Below are 12,569 nucleotides of genomic sequence, written 5' to 3' on the forward strand. Positions count from 1 at the left end.
GAACGATTTACTCTCATTTACAGTGAATGTACACGGAGCCTCGCGCGGCCCTGACGTTATTTACAGTGCGTTATGCAGCACATACTCCATAACTGTAAAGTAGTTACCTTACAAAGCAATCGATGAGATCCTTGTTACAAGGACGAAGTAGTGAATTTGTAAGGTCTAAAACAAACCAACCAACAAACAAACAAACAAACAGACAGACAGACAGATCATGCAAAGTCCAGTCCATTCACAATGTACACGTTCACTTCATCACTTCCTTGTTTTCTGTGGAAAGCCTCGTCAGTCCTGTCGAAGTGATGGGGAGGTGGGGAGGTGGCGGCACCTGGCAAATTGTGCAGGGGCACGGCAGGCCCGCCCAGTGCTGAAAAGTGCCCCCGAGCTGCAGAGGTGGTGTAGGGGTGCTCTTCATCAACGAGTGCGGCGCCCTGATGGAAGTAAGTCCGGGTAAAGTGGTCGACAGCGTCGAGGAGGTGGACGAGGTCAGCGCGCTCCCGAGGAGCGGGTGATGCACCTGGTGCGCCGTGCTCGCCGAGTGCGCAGCGCCGTGGCTCACCGTCCCGCAGTGAAACGCCGAGTGGTGGCCGCCGTAAATCTCGCCCACCAGCCGCTTCATCTCGTCCAGGGAGCTGGTCAGCATCAGGATGTAGTTTCTGGCCAGCAGAAGCGTGGCGATCTTGGACAGCTTCCTCACGGACGGCCCGTGCGCGTACGGCATGACCTCTCGGAGCCCGTCCATCGCCAGGTTCAAGTCGTGCATGCGCTTGCGCTCCCTGCCGTTGATCTTCAAGCGCAGCTGCTGGATCTCCTGCTCGGTCACCTGCTTCTTGAGTTTGTACTTGCTGCCCGAGGGCGTTTTGGACAAGTGCTCGCTTGTCATCTTCTGGAGCAGCTCGTTCTGCGTGGAGGACACGGAGTTCAGGCGTCCGTCTTGTGGATGGTGGTGATCACGGAGGTACATCCCGTCCATGTCTGGAGAGGAAGCTCTGCTGGAGCTGGAGTCCGAATTCATTTTATGGCTGCGCTTGGGTAGGAGGTTGTCTCTTTCTCTTGTCTTGTTTTTATTTCAAGTCACTCCTGCTTGATCACCTGATTTATCCCACCGGAGCCTCTCTCTTCTCTCTTCTCTCTCTCTCTCTCTCTCTCTCTGTAGACCGAGGCCGTGTCGCCTGGTTTGATTTCGCTCGGTGATGCACCTCTTGCTCTGTGGCTGCTCATCACAGGGCTCCGTATTTATAGCGCTGCTCGAGAGGAGCCAAACAAAAGGAGCCCCTCTATTCATAACGGTCTTGTTAGGATGACGTCCCCATTATCTGGAGCGGTGTGCTTTGACTGTCCCATTGACCAAAGGAGCATCTATTCATATTCATTGTAACGACACCATGGGGGGACACTTCAGCCCAGGAGCCTCCGAAACTTTGCGAATACTTCTCCACACTTAAGAAACGATGCCGGGTCAGTCGCAACGCTCCTTGCATCATTCATTTCACGACACACATTATGTATGCAAACCCAAAATATACATCCTGTATGCCTATTGGTAATATTTGATCACTTTCGTTAATCAAAAATCATATTAACCAATCAGATTAACGATTCTAAGATATATAATAGGATGCTTGTTATAATTGCTTTGGTTTAAACATTAAATGCTTTCTTGTGCAGGGCTTTTATTTTAGGCCCACATACTGTCAAAAAAAAAAAAAAAAAAAAGTCAGGCCCCTAAAACTGAAACCTTTAATTTAATTGCTTAAATCTGAAGAGGAAACTTACAGTTTTTGACAACTTGGAATAAATGAAGAAAAGTGAATTGAAATTCTGTAAACTGGAAAATCGTTACAAATATTTGTGTGTAGCTCTGAAATCAAACGTGTATACATTTAAATCAACCTTTTGGACTACATTTCATTAGGTTGAAATGTAATGCCCTGAATGCATATAGTTATTCTTTTACATGTAGCATGTATTTTGTTAATTTCATAATTAGTTCATCAATTTTTTAACCTGTTTCCCTGGTGTAAACTAACTAAAATTGCATTGGTATGTCTGTGCAATTATATTTCTTTACATTAAAGAAACAAAGTCAAGTTGCTATTCTATAAAAAACAATTAATATTAATTATAATCACCTGAACTGAATGAAAACTGTATGTTCTAAATTTAACACTTGCTTACCTTTAGCCAATTATCTTTGGCAAAATTCTGCAACATTTTTATGTAGCAAAAAAGCAGACAATATGTTCAGATATGTATTTAGTAGTAACTGCAGAATCAGTATTGGCCTCAAGTTAATATAAATTGTTGATGACCCAACATATATATATATATATATATATATATATATATATATATATATATATATATATATATATATATATATATATATATATATATATATATACATTTAACACTGATCATTCTACCGTGGATAATCAGTAAATGCTGTCTGACATATTTAATTATTTTATGAAAAAGTGCTGATACTGATTTATGCTCACTTACTGAAATATGCTTATTATCTTTAGATTCAATTTGGCATATCAGTGCAAATATATACATTGGTAAGACAAATATTACATATGTTTATCCTTACAATATATAAATAATCTTTTCATTAGCAGATGATATACAGACATGTTTGAATGACACTGTGATTTTATCTGCTATGTTACAGTGTCTCTTCATTATCGTTTCAATTCTAAAGGAGTCTGATATGAAACAAATAAAGAAAAGTGAGAATGTAAATTTGTTTGCAGAATAAATGCAGATTAAGTTTTGTGTGATATACATAATTATAAAAACAATTAACATTTCTGTGTACTAAAAATTTAAATTACAGGGTAATCATCAGAACATAATCAAAATGAAAGAAAATATGTGAGATGAAGACTCTCCCACAGTATTTTGAAATAGAAGTTGTGTCTTCCCTCTCATAGTCTCACTGGTTTTCCACAGCAATAAAATCCCTGCATAAAAAGAGTGAAAACATGAATTCACCGCACCATAGAGGAAGTTGAAAGGGAATCGTTTCTCATAAAGGTGCTGCAATGCAAAGAAAAGCTCGGGACTGCTTTACTCTCTCTTGGTGGCATTTGAAAGTGTAAAGCTTTGAATACCAATTGCTTGAACTGGACATATGTGAATCCTTTTTAATCCTACTAATCCTGTCTCCAAGTGTTTCTTTGTCTGTGGGGGCGACCACATAGATCTAAGTGAAAGTGTTCCTAATCCGGCCAATGTGGAAAAATGTCTCAGTGTGTGAGCGGAGGGGAGAGGGAAGAGTTTCGGAGGCGTGGGGACGGGAGGGGGCAGAGAAAGGGATGATGTGGCCGTTACGGGGATGTAGAGTGGCGGGGGGTCTCATTTACTCACTGCTGCTCGGAGAAGGAAACCCAAACAGCAGGACCCCCTTCATACACACACTCCAACCCTCCCGCCATCATCCTGCTGACGGTCCCAGGAACTGGACGGTGGTACAGTCTCTGTGGGCAGACGCCAGAGCAGCCGATTCATAGTTGAGGCTTTTTACAGCAGCCACACTTGTGTTATTCCTGGCATGGCCTCTTTTCCCAGAAAAATACACATAGCTGTAAATACACTGTAAATAAAGAGGTAACACTTTATTTTGATGATCCCCTTGAGACATTTTACTAACTACAAGTAACTTTGCAATTACAGTATGATGCACACCGAAAAAGCATTTACGACACATTTGCAGACATTTCATGACATTTTACTAACTACAAGTAACTGTGCAACTCCACCAATTTCTGCACCAATTTTTCTGTTTGATTGGTCAGGGTTGCAAAAACAATAACTTAGGCAGCGACAGTAAGTATATAGTATGAGGCACATCAAAAAAGCTTTTAAAAGCACAACACTTGCAAACATTTCAAGACATTTTACTAACTACAAGTAACTTTGCAACTACACCAATTTCTACACCAATTTTTTTTTTTAGTTTGATTGGTCAGGGTTCTAAAAACAATAACTAAGACAACGTCAGTAAGCACACAGTATGGTATATGTAAAAAAAAAATCATTAAAAACACAACACTTGCAGACATTTCAAGAAATTTTACTAACTACAAGTAACTTTGCAACTACATGTCAATGGTTTCTACACCAATTTTTTTTTTTAGTTTGATTGGTCAGGGTTGCAAAAACAATAACTAAGACAATGACAATAAAGCATACAGACACAAAAAAAAAGCATTTAAAAGCACAACAGGCATTTCAAAACATTTTACTAACTACAAGTAACTTTGCAAGTACACCAATTTCTACACCAAATTTTTGTTTGATTGGTCAGGGTTGCAAAAACAATAACTAAGACAACGTCAGTAAGCACACAGTATGATGCATGTAAAAAATATTTAAAAACACAACACTTGCAGACATTTCAAGACATTTTACTAACTACAAGTAACTTTTTAACTACAGTATGAGGCACGTCAAAAAAGCATTTAAAAGCACAACATTTGCAGACATTTCAAGACATTTTACTAACTACAGGTAACTTTGCAACTACATGTCAATGGTTTCAACAGTCTACTAATACTCTAATGTGAGTTAGTTGACATGTAGTTGCAAAGTTACTAATAGTTAGCAGAATGTATAAAGCGGACCACTGAAATAAAGTTATTTTCTGAAGTTGTAAATAAATTGTTCTTTATTTGCATTGATGGTTCAATGAAGAACCCTTAACATCCATGGAATCTTTTGACTGCATAAAATGTTCTTTATAGAGAAAAAGAGTTATTTATGTAATTTTAAAAAGTTAATTTTAAAAAGTTCTTCACACTAAAAACAAGTGTTTTTTTTTAAGAACTGTTCCATGAAAGGTTCATTGGGGAACCAAACATGGTTCCTCTATGGAATTGTTGTGAAAACCCTATTTTGGAAACTTTAGTTTTAATAATGTCTTCAGTCTTTTTACTTCAAAATTTCAAGTTTAATTCAAAGTGTTACTTGCCGTTTCTTTGTAATTAATTGTAAAAAATTACCTAGCTATTTCTGAGTGAAAATGGTTCTTCATCAATGTTTTTAGTTTGATTGGTCAGGGTTGCAAAAACAATAACTTAAGACTACAGTATGAGGCACGTCAAAAAGCTTTTAAAAGCACAACACTTGCAGACATTTCAAGCTGCTTCAAATTGGCTCCACAATCTATTTGCTCATTTAAGCCACACTTAAAAATGTATGAATTCCATTGCATTATATAACTAAATATCAAACCTAGTGGCATCTGCAAACAACTGATGCAAGAGGTTTTCTAAGTACTTGTTTCATTTGTCTGAAACATTTTGGCAATCACAAACCATCAGGGAAGTAAGTGAGTGTCCTAGCAGAGGAAGTGCCCAAATACATTTACATTTCTATGCACAATATTTCTTCCCAAAATCAGTTCAAAAATGTGTGCTGTATCATAGAAGCCACCCATGCTAATGGCACAGTTGGCACGCTGACAGAACTGCGCGGGTGAGTAAGGGACGTCCAGCCCCTGAAGGGCCCAGTGCTCTCAGACAATAGGTGACGTGGTAGAGGCCCGGATTACATCGGCCTCTGTCAGACACGATTTACTGCTCGTCCATGCTAGAATGCTCTGTGTTAACAGCCTGGTTAACCTAGGGAAAGATCCTCATCATATGACTGCAGAAATGTATGGTTTAAGACTCTCAATTATTTTTTGCAACCGTAATATGTATATAATTTTCACTCTTTGAAATGATATGCTATTGCATGCAATCCGCATCCTGTTGCAAACTTTTAATATGAGCGCTGTTACTTTGTTTCCCTTAGACAAATTAAATCAGATGTAGGTTTTTAAAGAGAACATTTTCAGATGAATATACTATTTGTGTCAGAACTGGGAAAAGTTTTGTTCTTTTTGTTACAATGCCATAGGGTTGCTGAGAGAAAGATATCAATGAAACTTTGAATCCCTTGATTCTATATTCTGTTATCTTACAAGTAAACAAACCTTGAAATTTAAGAAATCTAATTATCATTGCGATCAAACGATAAAAGCTCCCTAATTAAAGAGCCTGTAAGAAGCAGTACAATGAATGTGAGGTTTCTAATTAATATTTTCAAGGTTATTTTCCTCAAAGAAGTCATTTGCATTCATTAGGCAAAACGAGACAAATTAACATTTCAGTGTAAAAAACATTATACCTTTATGTTTCCCTTTAGATTGAGCAGTGTGAAGTTGTAACTGCTCCAGCAACAAGTACAGTTTACTTTTCAAAGCTGTCAGTCTCAGAAACGTCTTTGAAAGATTAGCCACACTGGTAAAGGATCCAATAAATACCAGAACTCATTACAACATGCTTTGCTCCAAAACATTATGTTTATTCAATGAATGTCTTATCAAACAGGCTTGAATAATGCTGTAGCCCATGTACAATATTAGTATACTCAAAGATGCGTGTAATATTGAAATCGTATCCCATCGTAGCTTAAATATGTAGAGACAACTATATAAGACAGGTTTAGTCCCATGAAAAGTGCCAACACTGACGCTATCTAAAAATTGGTCTGTTTGTCTGAACATTCCTACCAGCCTGAACCAGCAACACCGGCTCAACCAACTGTGAGTTTGAGGCATGATTATTTTTGCAGTTCCACCTTCAATTTGGAGATGTTCAAAGATGTTAATGTCTCTGAAATGACGTTATGTCTGTGAATTCTGAAACTAAGTGTCCCTTAAATGCCATAATTGAAATTCACAGTATTTTTTATTTTTACCCAATTGAAGCTGTTCTGTACGGAGCCCCGCACATGACATGCAAGAAAAAAAATTAAATCGTGTGCATGATTTATAAATCGAGGGAATGAAACAGTAAATCGTGCGAACGATTTAGCCTACTATTTTTTGTCCTGCATGTCATGTAGTTCCGGCATACACAAACAGAAATATTTCCCAGAATCATTGTATGTTTTCCTTCAATATGTACATATGAAAGAAGCACATTTATGTTTAAGATATTTGAAAGCATAAATGGTATGCATGTGTGTGTATATATCCCAAATGTTCATGTTAAAATTTAAGAAATACTAATATACATACAGAATTTTGGTATAGGCTACAAGTTGTTTTCATAAACTTTCATATATAAATTAAATATATATTGTAAACATATATATTTTGTAGCATATAATAACATAATATTGTAAAAAGATTATTATATAGATGTATAATTAATATATGTACAGTACTTATATACAAATCATACTATGGGTATTTTACACTTTGTTATAAATTCAATTCTTCATATTTCCAGAGGATGCATGTATGTGATAATAATACATTATAGATAACATATATAGATATACATATCACTGTTGATATAGGGCAAAATATACTAAAATGTATTTAAAATGCATTTATTTTGTGCTGAGTGTACTACAAATATATTTACATATTTATGTGCTAAATAAAAATACCCTGCAATTGTACTTCTGGTATACTTAAAGTCTGCTAAATTGGAACAACTAATTTTGTACTTAATGCACTTTAATTGTGCAGAAGTAGTGCTGAGGTCCAGCTAAACATATACTGAAGTATATTGCAAGTAGGAACACTTTAAATATATTGCATTTAAAGACTGATATTATACAAAGATAACACAATCCTTATTAATAGTGATATTAAAACATGTTTTAGGCATAATATTAAGAAAAGTGCATTGTGCAATAAAGAAATACTTAAAAAAAAAGTTTAATTTTAATTTTATATCAGTAAATCTTCAGATATATGTCATTAAATTTGAATGGATTTGAAGTATGAAATAAATGCATTTTGAATAGATTTTAGTATAGTTTTTATTTAGGGAATATACAGTCAAATCAAAAATTATTTGACATTTTTGATATTTTTGATATATTTTTACTAGTGGGTGCAGGACACTATAGTTCATTTATGCAAGTGAAGATAACAAAATAAAGTAAACTGTGACATATTATACCCAAAAATCTTCATACAGTGGACTACCAGTAAAACTGATAAACATTTGTCATATTTTATTACCTTTTTTTAGACTGTAGTGAATAAACTGTAATAATGAATGAAATGTTAAAGGTGTCTGAATACATTTTGGTTTGACTGCATGTTATATATATCAAACTTCTGTATGGGATGGAATTAGGGTTGCAAAATTTCGGGAATTTTCAAAGCTGGAAACTTTCCATGGGAATTAACGGGAATATATGGGAATTAATGGGAATAAACAGGGAATTGGCAAAATTACAGGTTAGCCTATGACAGGGTACTTAAATGTAGTTGAAAAGACCATCTTGCAGCATAATTTTGGTTAAAACAACCATATTTAATGCAATTTTAGTTGAATGTTTACCCTGACATTCACACAGCACACTACTTACTGCAGGACTATTGAGGCCACACCCCCTGCATGTGCATTCCCCCAGTCCATAACATGCACATTTGATCAAAAATACACATAACTACAATATTTAAAATAATGGTTTTCTATTTTGATATACATAAAAATATAATTCTATATTTCTGTGATGCAAGGCTGAATTTTCAGCATCATTAATCCAGTCTTCAGTGTAACATGATCCTTCAGAAATCATTCTAATATGCTGATTTGATACTCCGTTATCAATGTTGGAAACAATTGTGCATAAAAATTTAAAGAACAGCATTTATTTAAAATAGGAATTTTTTGTAACAAAAAACACTACCTTCAAAATTTGGGGTCAGTAATTTTTTTTTATTTTTTTTTTTCAAAGAAATTAATACTTTTATTCAGCAAGGATGTGTGAAATTGTTAAAAGTGATATTAAAGTGATATTGTTAGAAAATATTTCTATTTTGAATAAATTCTATTCTTTTTAACTTTTTCTTAAGTGAATCCTGAAAAAAGTATTACAGGTTCCGAAAAATATTCAGCAGCACAACTGATTTGTTTTTATATGATACTTTTTATGTAAATATTATACATTTATATAAATTTCCCAAAATTTCCAATTAATTCCCATAAATTCCCGTAAATTCCCATAAATTCCTGTTAAGTTTCCAAATTGGAATATTAAGTTCCCGTGGAAAGTTTCTGGAAATTTACCGGAAACTTTCCGGCCCTTTGCAACCCTAGATGGAATACACTGGAAATGATTTCCACGTCAAATAAGATGGAGGGCCAGATCACACCCAGCTGTTACGTTATCGCCACAGACCGAGGGCGGTTCGAAGGTGTTTAACAGCTAGCTGGCAAGCTGTTTCGAACCAACAATACAAACTCCAAAACTCTTTTGTTTTGGCCAAATTTTATTCAAAATGAAGTCACACACGTTCGTTCTTCGATTTCACCTGAAGTATAAATCGGGGCTTTAACCTCACTCAACACGAGAGGCTAAAATGTGCCAGATGGCCAACAAGTCCAGCTTTTCAGAATACATCCAGCGACAGAGGCCGGCTGACTCCGCAAGGCTGGCTGGCCGTAAAGTCCGGCGCGGGACTCCGCTAAAGTAACAGCCTCTCGCTGGCTCACTTTAACTGTCCCTTTCAGCGCCAACAATTGTTTGTCTCTTTTCAAGCTCAGTTTCAGCCTGGTAGCCTCCATTCTGCTTTGTGTGTCACTCTGTGTCTGGTTCGCCCCCTTCTAATGGGTGCACATGACCAGAAAATGAAGGCTTGCATGAGGGTTTCGTCAAGATGGGGAACCGCGAGAAGAGATTAATATGTAAGCTTTGCGGCTAAGCTGGATACAGGGGAGGGTGCTTTGTGCTCAGGGAGGGTTACATGTAAGGAGAGAGGGGCTGGCCTTTTCATTCACCAAAACATGTCCCGAGGAGCGCCCGCTCACCATTGTGCGAGTCGACATGAGGGCGGTTGTTTCATTAATTACACATTAGCCATTGGGCCGCAAGGTGGGAGGTACGATGGAGAAAATACAGATGTGCTGGCGGACAGATCGAGCGAGGGCAGAGAACGAGAAAACACATTGATCTCATCCAAAGGATTTTCATCTAAAATGAGGCCGTGCGGGCTTGGAAGGGGAGGCACTTTTTGGCTGTCCCGAACCTTATCCCAGTAAAATGCTTGGTGGTCTTGCATTGTCTCCCTCTAAGTCTCTCCTAAGCAGCCATTGTCACAGGCACTTCAGAAGAGAAATCACACCAGCTTGATGAGGCGTTGCTGCTCCTTCTGCCCACCAGCACCAGGCTCTCACACACGGGACAATACGGCTGAAAAGAGCCCAGGCTTGTACCCTGAGAGGGTGCATCAGGCTTCGTCCCATTGTGCTCATTCTCCTCCGGCTCGCCAACGCTGCAAACCTCTGCTGCTTTATGACCTATTCTGGATAACTGTCATTCAGCTTGGACGGCCCTCTCCAGCCCCCTGGTAACCCAGTAAAACCAGTGGGAGGGTCACAACTTTATGAGGGCTTGCCTAAATGTTCCCCTGGATTGTCTCCCATTAGAGAGTCCCTCCCTCCATCAACAATGCCCTACAAGATCCCAGAGCCAAAACGAGACTGCTACTTTTCTTATTTCAATTAAGCAACAGATGTACAGTGCTGTGAAAAAGTATTTGCCCCCTCCTGTTTTTTTTTTTGTTTGTTTGTTTTTTTTTTTTGCATATTTGTCACACTTAAATTATTCAGATCATAAAACAAAATGTAATATTACACATAGATACCCAAATAAATACAAAATGCAGTTTTTAAATGATGATTTCATTTATTAAAGGATTAGTTCACTTTAAAATGAAAATTAGCCCAAGCTTTACTCACCCTCAAGCCATCCTCGGTGAATATGAATTTCTTCTTTCTGATGAACACAATCGGAGTTATATTGATAAATATCCTGACGCATCTATGCTTTATAATGGCAGTGAACAGGACCAATGAGTATGAAGCTCAAGAAAGTGCATCCATCCAAAGCAAAACATACTCCACACGGCTCCGGATGGTTAATAAGGGCCTTCTGAAGTGAAGCGATGCGTTTGTGTAAGAAAAATATCCATATTTGACAAGTTATGAATTAAAATATCTAGCTTCCACCAGACCGCCTTCCGTATTCAACATAGGAAGAAAGTGTAATGCTGTATTGTAAGTTGAATACAGAAGGCAATCTGGCGGAAGCTAGATATTTTACTTAACTTGTCAAATATGGATACATGGTACTTCAGAAGGTTTGAGGGTGAGTAAAGCTTGGGGTAATTTTCATTTGAAAGTGAACTAATCCTTTAAGGGAAAAAAGTTGTCCAAACCTACCTGGCCCTGTGTGAAAAAGTAATTGGAATTTTTGGAAGGTCTGTGTCCTGTTACATCTGGCGTAAAACTAACACAGCATTTCATGAAAAGAACATCAAACCAACAGTCAAACATGGTGGTGGTAGTGTGATGGTCTGGGGCTGCTCTGCCATAATTGATGGAATCATGAAATCTGCAGTCTACCAAAAAATCCCGAAGGAGAATGCCCGACCATCGGTTTGTGACCTCAAGCTCAAGTACAGCTGGGTTATTCAGCAGGACAATGATCCGAAACACACAAGCAAGTCCACCTCTGAATGGCTCAAAAAAAACAAAACAAAAAAACTTAAGGTTTTGGAGTGGCCTAGTCAAAGTCCAGACTTAAATCCAACTGAGATGCTGTGGCATGACCTTAAACAGGCCGAAAACCAACCAATGTGGCTGAATTAAAACAATTCTGCAAAGAGTGGGCCAAAATTCCTCCACAGCGATGTGAAAGACTCATTGCCAGCTATCGCAAAAGCTTGACTGCAGTTGTTGCCGCCAATGGTGACACACCCTGTTATTATGTTTAGGGGGCAATTACTTTTTCACATAGGGCCAGGTAGGTTTGGACATTGTTTTTCCTCTTAATAAATGAGATCATTTAAAAAATGCATTTTATATTCTCTCTTGTTATCTTTGTGTGACAAATATGCAAAAAATAAATAAATAAATAAATAAAATAAATAAGGAGGGGGCAAATACTTTTTCACATCAAAAAATTGCAAAACTTGTACCTTTATATAATATCACAATATAATTTTTCATATTGTTCGGAATCGATAATTATTGAAAACATTTTAATAACCTTTTTTTCAAAAAAATTTTTTTTTTTAATTATTTTAACCAATGCATTTTTAATTAAGGTAAACAACAAATAATTTTAAAACAAAACAAAATAAATAAAATGAAAACAAATCTTTCTTATATTTTATATGAAGATTAAATAAATAAGAAACTTAGAGGTGCACAATTCTGGATAAATTGAGAAACTTTTTTGTTTTGTCAAACTGAGATCATGATTCTGAATAAAACGAAATAACATGCAATTTACTAGAGGTTCTTTCAAAAGAAAAGTTTCACTTTCAAAAGCTGATTTGCTCAATTTTGCTCAATTTTGCTCGATAAAGACATTAGGCTAGTGTTTATCTAAACTATAAACTTTTATCTCAGTACTTCTGTGATCATTTGAATATATGCAACACAGAGATAAAGATACTGTGTTGTTGAAAACATTGTGCAGCTGTTAATACTGACATGACAACTGCTCTCTAGAGACGAACACTGAAGTAGCTCAAC

General features: G+C 37.0%; 1 protein-coding gene across 1 annotated transcript; it reads right to left on the minus strand.

Moving 5' to 3' along the window:
- Positions 1-250: 250 nt before the first annotated feature.
- Positions 251-1,018, minus strand: olig3 (oligodendrocyte transcription factor 3). Its single transcript, XM_067385446.1, has one exon. The coding sequence runs from the start codon at positions 1,016-1,018 to the stop codon at positions 251-253; it is 768 nt and encodes a 255-aa protein (XP_067241547.1).
- Positions 1,019-12,569: the final 11,551 nt, after the last annotated feature.

The sequence above is a fragment of the Chanodichthys erythropterus genome, chromosome 5, assembly GCF_024489055.1.
Source record: "Chanodichthys erythropterus isolate Z2021 chromosome 5, ASM2448905v1, whole genome shotgun sequence".
Lineage (NCBI taxonomy): Eukaryota > Metazoa > Chordata > Actinopteri > Cypriniformes > Xenocyprididae > Chanodichthys > Chanodichthys erythropterus.

Coding starts and splice junctions, on each gene's coding strand:
- olig3 (XM_067385446.1), bottom strand. CDS start 1,018: ATGAATTCGGACTCCAGCTCCAGCAGAGCTTCCTCTCCAGACATGGAC.